Here is a 12,257-nt window from a genome sequence, read left to right as displayed (position 1 = left end):
TTCTTTTCATTAGAGGCCCCTCTGCTGCTTGAAAAGCCACACAAAGCTTTTTTAAAAAAACAACAACAACAACTAGGGATGGGGAACTTGTGGGCCTCCAGGTGTTGTCGGCCTCCATCCTCCCTCAGTCTCAGCTTACATGGCCAACGTTCAGGGGTGATGGGTATTGTAGTCCAGCAACATTTGTGGGTTGGTGGGTTATTATTACATGTTTTGTTACTACGGTATGTACTTTTGTATTTTTAAATTGTAAACTGTCCTGTGATCTTCGGATGAAGGGCGGTATAGAAATTTAATAAAGAAATAAAAATAAATAATAACATCTAGGATATCCACAGATTCCAATACTATCAGGCAACCCTCCATTCTTGTTATTCTTTATTTTTTAGAAATTTTGCCAACCAACTGAAGTGCTCTCTCTCTCTCTCTCTCTCTCTCTCTCTCGCACACACACACACACATGCGCGCGCGCACACACACACACACACCCCTTTGGAGGTCCTCCCACAAACAAGGAGTACAAAACAAGACACATTTCCTGCTGGCATGTTCCTGATGCTAACCTTAGTCCATTAATCTTGAACAGCTTTTCCCTCCTTCCCTCTTCACTAAGCCCCTGGCGCACACAAAAGTTCCTACAGCAGAGGTGCATGACACAGCAGTGAAAGAAAAAAAAGACGTTAAACGATTTATTACTATCACTTCACTATTATTATTTAAGCAAAACAGCAGAGCTAGGGAGAAAACCGTGTTAGGTTTTATGTAAGTGGTGGTCCTAGTTGCAGTAACGGATAAGAGCTTTCTCTGTTTCCCAGACTGAGTGGAAAAACTGAATGGATGGAAGGTGAATGGGGCAGCCATTATGTTGTTTGTAGCAACTTGTTTCCTGTTCACTGAGAAAATGATGTGCCAAGAGGAAAGCAAGCAAACATTTCCAAGTATTTTTCTTATGTCCTATCACAACACAATGCACACTGTTTGTATGACAGGGACATAGTGTGGTGGTTGAGAAAGGGGTAACTTCAGCATTACTCACATGTCCCAGAGGCAGCATGGAGTGTTGCATGATAGAAGGGACAGGACTGAACCATATTACTCAGCTGAGTTAGGGATTGGAAGGGTAGACAACTCAGCTTGACCAGTTTGAGGGCACCCTTCACTGTAGAGTGCTTGTTTTGGGGGACAGGGGACGGGCAGGTGTGGAGGACTCCCTGGTCCTGAATAGGGTAGCTGTGCCCCTGAAGGACCAGGTGTGCAGCCTGGGAGTCATTTTGGACTCACTGCTGTCCATGGAGGCACAGTTCAGTTGTGTGTCCAGGGCAGCAGTCTACCAGCTCCATCTGGTACGCAGGCTGAGAGCTTATCTGCCCGCAGACTGTCTCTCCAGAGTGGTGCATGCTCTGGTTATCTCCCGCTTGGACTACTGCAATGCGCTCTGCATGGGGCTGAAGGTGACCAGGAAACTACAATTAATCCAGAATGTGGCAGCTAGATTGGTGACTCCGAGCACAATTCAGTGTTGGTGCTGACCTTTAAAGCCCTAAATGGCCTTGGCCCAGTATACCTGAAGGAGCGTCTCCACCCCCATCATTCAGCTGAGGTCCAGCTCTGAGGGCCTTCTAGTGGTTCCTTCACTGCAAGAAATGAATCTATGGGAAACCAGGCAGATGGCCTTCTTGATAGTGGCACCCACCCTGTGAAATCCTTTCCCATCAGATGTCAAAGAAATAAACAACTATCTGACTTTTAGAAGACATCTGAAAGCCACCCTGTTTAGGTTTTTTAAAAAAATGTTTGATGTTTTATCGTGTTTTTAATATTCTGTTGGGAGCCGCCCAGAGTGGCTGGGGAGAGATGGGCGGGGTATAGTTGTTGTTGTTGTTGTTGTTGTTGTTGTTGTTGTTGTTGGTTCAAACTCCCAATATATCCAGATAGTAAGGTTAAACGAGACCTCTGCCACAGAACCTATACGATATCGGGCTTGAAGAACACTTTGAATGATTTAAGACAATTTCATATGTTCTCAAATGGGGAAACTTGCAATGCTCACGTTTTCTTTTCTTGATTGGTCAGGTGTATTTTGTATGCCATGCCAGTGTAAAGTGTTTTGGATCCTTAATACAGGGTTATTAGGTAAGGGGATTGCAAACAGCATTGGGCTGTCCACCTGGGAGATTAGAGTTGGAATCACCTACCTCACCTTGGACCAGTCACTGTCCCTCAGCCTTATCTGATAAAATTGGGAAGGGGAAATGCATGTATACCACCTTGAGGTGAAAGGTGGAGCATAAAATGTAATAAATAAACAAAATTCTGTGGATGCTCTAAGGACAACTTGAGATGTGGGGTGTATGTTAAAGGCCCAGAATGAATCTATATTATCTCAGACACTATAGATTAAAGAGATGAGGTGAGTGAGAGATATGTTTCACAAGACTGCTAAATAAAGTTTTAATATTGGTTTAGGTCACAAAGCTTTCAAAATAATAGCCTGTGGTCATCCTTGTAGATACTAAAGTAAAACACAGTACAAACAGAATCCAGCACTCAAACCTTAAGAGTCTGATTTGAAGAATGTAATGTTCCTCTAGTTTGTTTATCTCATTAACCTGTGTTTATTTTAAAAGTGGTTGGCATTGTGTTTTACAGTTCAGTGCTCTAACTGGCTCTCTTTAACTGGCTGAGTCTCTGCCTCCCCCCAACCCCCCCAAAAACCCTAACAGAATAATCCACAGTAGATAATGTCCCTGATAATGCTAACTTTCGAAATAAGAGACAGCTTGGGCGGGGGGTGGGTTATGTTCCTTTTTCGTACATTATTGCAGCAGAATTAGACTTGGTTGGTGGGGATCACTCGCGTGCTTTTTGTTAACACACAGCAAACAGATCCTGAAATGAATGAGGTTCTTAGAAGTATACAGGAGACAGATTAGCTCGGGATTATTTGTGCATCTAGAGGGATGACAAAAGTGCATTTCTGAATGAAGACTTTAAGCATTATTCTGCTGATCCAGGTGGTAGCAGATCATCCTTGGGGCCCCGAGGCAAAGTGTTGGAATGTTATAATGAGTAAAAACACGGCTGGATTTTGTTCTCTGTCAAGATGACAAAAGGGAACAATGGTTGTGTATGGAAGCATGGTAAAACCAGCCAAATGTCAAACAAGGAATCTCTGCTCCTAACAGGGATGAAAGGGAATTATGCTGCTGCCTCATTGTTTAAAGAATAAACCACAAGGCTGCTGTTAATACTAAAATGGAGAAAGAACACACAGACACTTGCATATCAGGGAGATGGAATCTTCTGCGTAAAAGGGAAATCATTAATATACGAACAAAAAATTGAGTTCGGCCACAATGAAAATATTTTAGTTTTTGAAAAAAAAGTTCATAGTGTCTCCTTGACAGCTGTTCAATGGGTTCATTTTTTATTCAGTGCATAGACTTAAATCTACCGTGCTCCAGTGAAAGTACACAATTTGAAAACCCTTCACATAAATTACACCACTGAAGTATTTTTAGTTGTTGGGTGAGTGAGGCTTGTTTAGGGAGGCAGGGATCCCATGCCTTTTCAGATTTTTGTGGTTAGCAAGCAGCTAAATACACCCAAGTGAAGGTCACAAAGTCTAGCTAGTTGATGGAGAACACCTTTGTGTGACCTGTTTGCAGTACTCTATGTAGCATAACCCGCTTTCTTCCGCACAAGCTTTGATGTTAATAAAAGCTTGGCAGGCAGGCAACTGTGGCTTCAACTCCACATGTTTCAGTGAAGCAAGCAAGCAAACAAACAAATATAAATGACCACACTTGTCATTCACAAAAGGAAAGGGGTGAGCATTTTAGGGACAACCTCCCACTTCTGTGGCTGTGCCTAATAGTGGAAAATACAAGGACAAAATATGCACTGGAATGTGTCACCAGAATTAAATTTGCAGCTGCCACTGATGACCTGGTGAGGGGGCATGGGGACTCCAGGTGCAGTATAACAAAATGCCAGACAAATATGTTGAGGTTTAATCTGAATGGCTGGCACTTTATGGCTTTCCCAGGCAAGGGTATTTCATAGCCAAGCTGTTACCTAAAAAAGAAAATAATTGTGCCACAACATGCCAGTTAAGAACATAAGATGTATGAACAGCCTGCTGGATCAGGCAAATGGCTTGTCTAGTCCAGCATCCTTTGCTCACAGCGGCCAAGCAGATGCCTGTGGGAAGCCTAGAGGCTGGACATGAGCACAATAGCACTTTTCCCATCTGGCGTTCAGAGACATAATGCTCCTACGAGTAGAGGCAGAAGACAGCTATCGTGGCTAGTAGCCATTGAGAGCCTTCTCCTCCATGAATTGGCCTAATCCTCTTTTAAAGTAATCCAAGCTGGTGACTATCATTGCCTCCTATGGGAGCAAATTCCATAGTTTAGCAATGTGCTATGTCAAGAAGTTGAGGGGCGCAGGTAGCGCTGTGGGCTAAACCACAGAGCCTAGGGCTTGCCAATCAGAAGGTCGGCGGTTCAAATCCCCATGATGGGGTGAGCTCCCGTTGCTCAGTCCCTGCTCCTGCCAACCTAGCAGTTCAAAAGCACGTCAAAGTGCAAGTAGATAAATAGGTACCACTACAGCGGGAAGGTAAACGGCGTTTCCGTGCGCTGCTCTGCTTCGTCAGAAGCGGCTTAGTCATGCTGGCCACATGACCCGTAAAAACTGTCTGTGGACAAACGTCAGCTCCCTTGGCCAGTAAAGAGAGATGAGCACCACAACCCCAGAGTCGTTCGCGACTGGACTTAACTGTCAGGTGTCCTTTACCTTTTTTTTTTTTTTGTAAGTCTCAACCCTATGCATGTTACTTGGAAATCCTACTGAATTTTTTTTTCCTTTGCAAGTTACATATACAAGCAATCTGCACTGTCTGGAATAGGAAACAGCAACTAGAATGACTAAAATTCCACCACAAAGAATACCTTCAGAGAGTCTACTGAATAAGTGGTAAGAAAAACAAGAAAAAAAGAGTTCCTCAGCAGTAGTTCTATGTACAGCAAAGTAGGCAAACACTTCTGCAAGCATTACTATTTTTATCAGTCTTTTTGCATCTATGCAAAGCAATTTATTGGCCAAATTAAAAAAAAGCAAATAAGGGTGATCGCCTGCAGCCAGTAACCTTGGTTAAGTGTAAAACTATCACAGGTAAATCACATGCAGATTTAGTCCAGAAATTTCCCTAATTGTGATGAGCAGTCATTAGCAATTCCACTTAAAAGTAATTAATCAGCATGTGTCCTTTAGTAAGTGAAACAGCACAAGTAAATTTATTAAATGTGAAAACACTTTTTTTTAAAACCGCCTGTGAGTCTATTTGATATGCAGGGATGCAATGAAACAGCACTCTGAAAACTATTCTCATATGTTGTATGTGGTCTAATAAGATGGAATAGTATGTTACTATTTTTTAGTATGTTACTAGTATGTTTGGGAAAGATTGAGGGCACTAGGAGAAGGGGACGACATAGGATGAGATGGTTGGACAGTGTTCTCGAAGCTACGAACATGAGTTTGCGGGATGCAGTGGAAGACAGGAGTGCCTGGCGTGCTCTGGTCCATGGGGTCACGAAGAGTCAGACATGACTAAACGACTAAACAACAACAACAATGTTGTATGTGGTCTAATAAGATGGAATAGTATGTTACATTTAGATAGCAAAAACAGAAATGGGTGAACATGGGAATACTCATGATTTTCTGCACTTTGGGAAATTCAAGTCTCTTTGCAGAGGCATCACCCCTTTCTCCTCTTCTCCTGCCTGTTTCCCTCACAGGTGAAGTTTAGATTCATCAGGAAAGAGGCATCTATTTTGTATATGTGACTCTGTGAAGAGCCATGTACACAAATATAGAAACAAGTAGGTACGGAGGTGTGCCCACAAAGAGCAGAGATGATCACCTACCCCTTTGTTGGGTGATTGCTGCAACCCCGCAGGACGTGGGGAGGGCAATCCCTCCCTCCTTTGAGGCTGGCCGTGAAGAAAGCTGGGATTGCCTGCCAAAATCTCCAGTTTGAATTGGTCAGTCACAGCCTTTTGGGTGGAAGGGATTCACCGGTGAACTGGAGGGAGCAAGTCCTCACTCTGGTCCACTGCTGCAGCTTGATAAGCAAGCTGTGTGCCTGGGCAGCGGCATCATCCTTTTTGACGAAAAGGACTCATATCGCCCAGATGGTGCGCACTTATCACCTGCCTGCAATGAAAAAGGGTTGCTAGACATATATTGGGGCCTGCAAAGTTGGTTGCAGCCGTAGGCGGATTTGATGGTGAGCCGGGGAAGTGATGGCTGGCTTGTGTGGCAGATAAGGCATTGGGCTGAATCTTGTAGTCCATTTTCTGGAAGTGGTGCATCACCCCATTTTCCCCCAGTAGGTGCAATATTTCTCGGTACCCCAGTAAAGGGACCTGGAGACTTCTTTCCTGAAGCCTGGAAGGGAACAGTTGAGCAAACTTACAGATGGTGGCCCAGGTGGCTTAACTGACCCATATCTTGAGGTGACCCTTCCCAGGCACGATCCAACCAACAGTAGTATTAAACAGGAAGCAAACCCAATGCCAAGCCAAAGCCGACCTACATCTGTAATCAATAAAGTTGTGGCAAATTTCAATCCCAAGTGTCAGTTTGTTCAATGATTGCCGCCTCACCTTCTCATGTCCCCTAGGGCATACTGTGCCTAGGACCATACCTGGTTATTTTGGAACGCAGGGACCTTCAGTTGTGTTTCCTAGCTCTTGGCCATCATGACTGGAATAAGAGCTTTCACATCTCATCCCTTCAATGAGTAGGGTGGCCATGAGGACAATCCTGTATTTGAAAGTGTCCTGTATGTGAAAGACTATCTGGCCCAAGATAAAGAAGCAAAAAAAGGGAGAGCAGGGACCTTCAATTTGCCCATCGACACTTTTAACACCTGGACAGCAAGTCATGGTGAGATGTGTATTTATTTAACGTACAATAATTACTTATAAATTTGCATCAGTTCATATAAAATTAACATATGAAAGCTGCATGGAAATCTCTTTTTGGTGATGCTAACTTACCAGTGAGATGTACAAGTTGTTTCCAGGTTTCAGCGCACCTTACTTGGGTGGGAAGATGTGCAAATTTTATTTCAAGTTATTTGGAGAAGCATTGAGAACAGGAACCCCAGGGACTCGTTGACACATAATTTATATAATTTTTTATTAGTTTTTACACGTATTTTCCAGCATAACATCCTTTTAAATATCATTTCAAAATTTTTGGCTGTCACAGCCTGAGACTTCCTTCAACCTCAACTGATGGTTTTCTAAAGTCTTTCTAATTATGCATTTTGTTACTATAATTATTGCTATAATTATACCTGAAGGAGCGTCTCCACCCCCATTGTTCTGCCTGGACACTGAGGTCCAGTGCTGAGGGCCTTCTGGCGGTTCCCTCGCTGCGAGAAGCCAAGTTACAGGGAACCAGGTAGAGGGCCTTCTCAGTAGTGGAGCCCGCCCTGTGGAACGCCCTCCCATCAGATGTCAAAGAGAAAAACGACTACCAGACTTTTAGAGGACATCTGAAGGCAGCCCTGTTTAGGGAAGCTTTCAATGTTTAATAAATTATTGTATTTTAATATTCTGTTGGAAGCCGCCAATACATCTATTCTTAACTCTCTTCACAATAATTTATAAATTACTCCTTACAAAACTTATTTTAACCCTACAAGTGATGTCAATTGATTACAATTGCTTTCCAGATATGTCGAAAACTTCTTCCATTCCTTTAGAAAAGTCTGGTCCTGCTGATTCCGAATTTCCTGTTAGTCTTGCCATCTCGGCATCGCAGGGGCCATGCTAATCTTCTGTGTATCATTCCGATTTTAGTATATGTGCTGCCGAAGTGAGCACAGTTCCTCACCCTGCACATTAAGGCCCTTTGCACGAAGAAGGAAGCCTATAACAAATCAGTTTCCCATTTGGTCCAAATGGCTACAATGTTCAGAACAAGCCAGAATCTTAAATTGGCTTCAAACTATGGTTTAATAGCCTGCCTTGTTCTGAAATTGTTAACCAGTTTCCCAGCTCATACAAAATAGTAAACTGTGGCTAATGGAAGACTTTCTGTTTTGCTTGCTTGCGCTGTGAAGCAGCTTCTATCTTGGCTTATTAAGCCAAAATATTATTACTGGGATGAAGTCACTCTGATATCTGAAGTGGTATAGTCTAGAGCTCTACTGTATGTTCTGCATGTTTGAGTCAGCTCTGAGTCACAACACAGATCTAGAATTGAGACATGCAGCCCCCAGAATATTTCAAAATTACTGTCATAGGCAGAATTAATTGACATTCATTGAGCAGGTTCAAGCAAAGATACCGTGAGTCATATTAGTTCTTGCACTTTGAAGAAATGGATTTACGACAGCCAAATTAATAAATTTTAAAGGGTTGTGATATTTTAATAACCCATTTGACAGAAATTTTTATTATGTATTAACAGTGCAAATGTTAACTTGCTTAAATGAGCGAGTGATAGCCATAACCAAAAGGTCTGTCAAGATAAAGCAGATTATTACCAATTTTCTTCAAGAGTAGATGATTTAGTGTGCCGTGACAGTCAATTACTGCCTTCTCTCATAATTCAATGAAACAACATTGTTTGCTTTGTCTTCCAGGTTCTCCTAAAGTCATTTAAATAATAATAGTAACAACAATGTCACTGTGATCTTATAGATGAGGCATGTCCAACAGGTAGATCACTGGATGTCTGTGGTAGATCACTGGTAGATCACTGGCTCTCCCCAAAGAAGCTCAATAAGTTTGGCTCCCCTAAAAAAAAAGCTCAACAACTTTGATCTGAACCCAAAAAAGGGGGTAGATCACTGCCAGTCTTTGTGAGTAGATCACAGTCTCTTGGAAGTTGGCCACCCCTGTTATAGATAATCCACAGGAAAAAGTTTGATTTTTATAAAGTCACAATGTAGCTGAAGTTTTTTTAAAAAAATGAAGCAGTATGGATTAAAAAAACTAAATAACTAAATATTATGAACACAAATAACTCTGCTAATGTAATAGTAACTGCCTATGATAACAATACTCCTAGTAGAGGGGGATAACCAACAGTCATTACAATGAGAGTGTATATTTGGGATTGGTACTCATATCCTGTTCCCTTGTGATAAGCCATATTCCATTTTACTGAGGATGGGAAGACCAGACCTTTGCCAGGAATAGCACAGTAAGTCACCCCACCTTCCTAGTTCTTCCCCATCATCCAGTGCATCTATGGCTACCTGGGGATAGGACATACACAATGGAGCAGAAATTATTCCTCCCTCCTTCTAGCATGAGGAAGGAATCCTAGGAAGAAGCCTACTTTGCCACCCAAATAATAATAATAATAATAATAATAATAATAATAATAATAATAATAAATTTCTTGTATCCCAGCCATCTGCCTGGGTTGCCCCAGTCACTCTGGGCGGCTTACAGCATAAAAGAGCAGTATGATCAAAAATCACCCACTATGTTGATCATATTGCCTATGTATTATGTCTACGATTGACATTTTTACACCAAATATATCTGTAGAATAAAGTAAAAACTTAAAAGATTAGGGCTTTTCTGGAAGGAATGTAAAAGAATTCTAGACTCTCCTCTCAAAGACAAAGAATAGCATTTGAATGGCTTGGAGCTCTATCAAGTAGTAGCTGGGAAACAGGCCAAAAGAGTCACTTTCTGTCTCACTCTCTGAGTCATATAAGAAAAAGGGCCAAAAATCCAGGGGGATCATTTGATCAAGCTAGATATGGAAAGGAAGAAGACAACATGGAGTGAGCCATCAGGATATAAGGGCCCTCTGAGTCCAATAACAAAGCACACTGCAAGAGATTTATAGGATTGGGAGTCCATCACAAGTTCAACCCTGCCATGTCAAGTGCTGAGAGAGATATGCCTGTTCCTGATTAGTATGCATCTCACTAGCCTTACTGTGCTGGATAGTGACGTATTTGATTTTCTTCTTGTAAACGTGCTGTGCTATACTGTGCTCAAACGTCAAAAATTTAGCTTTTGGGGGGTAATTATCTAGGATATTCCATCGTCTCCCAATCACTGTATAGAATGCTATTTCCCTATATTCTTTGTTCCATAAACTACTCACCCAGCTCCTACAATCCTTGCCTGCTTTTCACTTTCCCCCCTAAGGTTCTGGCACACCTGCATTCCTACTATCATATTATCTATATGATAATATGGTCAAGGATTTGCTCTCCTTCCTCTTGGAAGCTGTAACAGGATCACTACCCATCCTTTAGAAAACCATGACTCTTGTCTGCTTATTGGTGCAACATGATAAATTGCTTAAATCTCTCGAGTGCCCTCCATGTTCCCTTCCTTCATGAAAGATGTTTACACTCCCAGACAGAGAAAGACTGATCAATGCAATTCTTCAAATAAGCTCTGATAATGTGTATTGTCATTCTGATGAAATTATCGCTACACGAGGAATAAGTGGAGCTCCTTCCCTTGACCATTAGTAAGTTAAACACCAGTCCTACTGCAGATTCTTGGATCCTCCTGAAAACTCCATCCTAGAAATTGTCTATCTATTCATTTTCTGTGAAAAACATTATTAATTTAGAATAAGTTCACAACAGATTCTACACATTCCTTATTAGGAAAAATGGGAATAACTTGACTCTTTATTACAAAAGGGGGAAGTAATAATAATGATTTTTTCATTTTTATTGTATTTGTCCAGGGGTAGAGGGAAGATATCAGATCAGATCAGATTATTATCATGGTGAGTTATATAGAAACTAACATAATTTATTCTTGTCCTTTAATCTGTATATGCAAAAGATATTTTTTCTGTAGCAATGCAGAAAAAAAGGCTGTTTAGTCATGTGGTGTTCCCTTCTTTGGCATTCTGATTTAATTAAGGAAGTAGGAATAATGTGTGGCTAACTTTTTAAAAATGCTACAAATCTGCTGCTTAAAAAAATGTTTACATTTTAATAGCTGCTCTTAGCTTTGCTGAGCGTCCTCTTGGATTATCTTTAATATCCTTAGCTTGGGGAGTGACCACTTTCTTCTGTATTGAGGTCCATCTTGAGTTAGAAGTTCCACTGGACAATTCATCCTCCTCCTCGTCTGAAGAATTCTTCTCCACTTGCCTTATCTTCTGCCTTACACTGAGATTGAATTTTTCTGATATATCTATTCCATGAAGAAACCGCTTGATGATACGATCTTCTAACGAATGGAAGGAAAGTGCTACAAGTCGCCCCCCTGGCTTTAGAAACTTCTCGGCTGCCTTTAGCCCCGCAAATAGTTCGTGCAGCTCATTGTTGACAAATATGCGCAAGGCTTGGAATGTTTTGGTAGCAACATGTGCTGGTCTGTGAAGCAAGTCTTTTCGAGCATACAAAGCTGCGTCTGGGAAAGCACCTGTTATGAATAAGAGAGAATGAATTAAATGATTACTCTTCAGTAGCAATGCGCCCACAAATTATTATTCTCTCTTTTTTTTTTTTTACTGTTCAACTCTTTATTAAATTTTTGCTTTTACAAAACATAACAAAATATCCCAAAATGACAATACAAAATAAACAAAACACATAGAATAATATAATAACAGGATATTCCCAAGTAAAATACAATCCTTGGTAAATCAGAATCAAAAATCCTTTCATCCAATCATATCAGCCCAATCCTTTATCTCCTCTCCTGATCAAATGATTCTTCTCTACTCCCCTTTGTTTTTACTCTTAACTATATTAGTGCTATATTAGACCAGGTCTGAATAGATATTGGATTCTTGTCTCATTACATTCAGTATTTGTATTCAGTAATAATGTTTATTACTAAACTCACTCAGTTTATTACTAAACTGAAAACTATGGAGAGACCTGGTCTGAATAGAGATATTGGATTCTTGTCTTATTACATATGCTAAAGCTATTTTTGGTCATCTGCATACTATCCCTTGCTTTTTCCTGTAGGACTAATTGTAAGGTAAAGGTAAAGGGACCCCTTACCATTAGGTCCAGTCGTGACCGACTCTGGGGTTGCGCGCTCATCTCACATTATTGGCCGAGGGAGCCGGCGTACAGCTTCCAGGTCATGTGGCCAGCATGACAAAGCCACTTCTGGCAAACCAGAGCAGCACATGGAAACGCCGTTTACCTTCCCGCTGTAGCGGTTCCTATTTATCTACTTGCATTTTGACGTGCTTTCGAACTGCTAGGTTGGCAGGAG

The 12,257-nt window shown here is 41.4% G+C and overlaps 1 protein-coding gene and 1 pseudogene across 1 annotated transcript in view; both read right to left on the bottom strand.

Annotated features, from left to right (window-relative positions):
• Positions 1-5,452: 5,452 nt before the first annotated feature.
• Positions 5,453-12,257, bottom strand: part of METTL15 (methyltransferase 15, mitochondrial 12S rRNA N4-cytidine) — an 89,503-nt gene continuing 82,698 nt past the window's right edge. Inside the window, exon 6 of the mRNA XM_035117786.2 lies at positions 5,453-11,447. Coding sequence (XP_034973677.2) covers positions 11,005-11,447 — 443 coding nt within the window. The 3' untranslated portion in view covers positions 5,453-11,004. The remainder of the gene's footprint in view (positions 11,448-12,257) is intronic.
• LOC118075642 (U6 spliceosomal RNA) lies at positions 7,787-7,907 on the bottom strand (annotated as a pseudogene).

Source organism: Zootoca vivipara, chromosome 1 (genome assembly GCF_963506605.1).
Source record: "Zootoca vivipara chromosome 1, rZooViv1.1, whole genome shotgun sequence".
NCBI lineage: Eukaryota > Metazoa > Chordata > Lepidosauria > Squamata > Lacertidae > Zootoca > Zootoca vivipara.
Note: the sequence above shows the minus strand (reverse complement) of the source record. Positions and strands in the feature narration are given on the sequence as shown.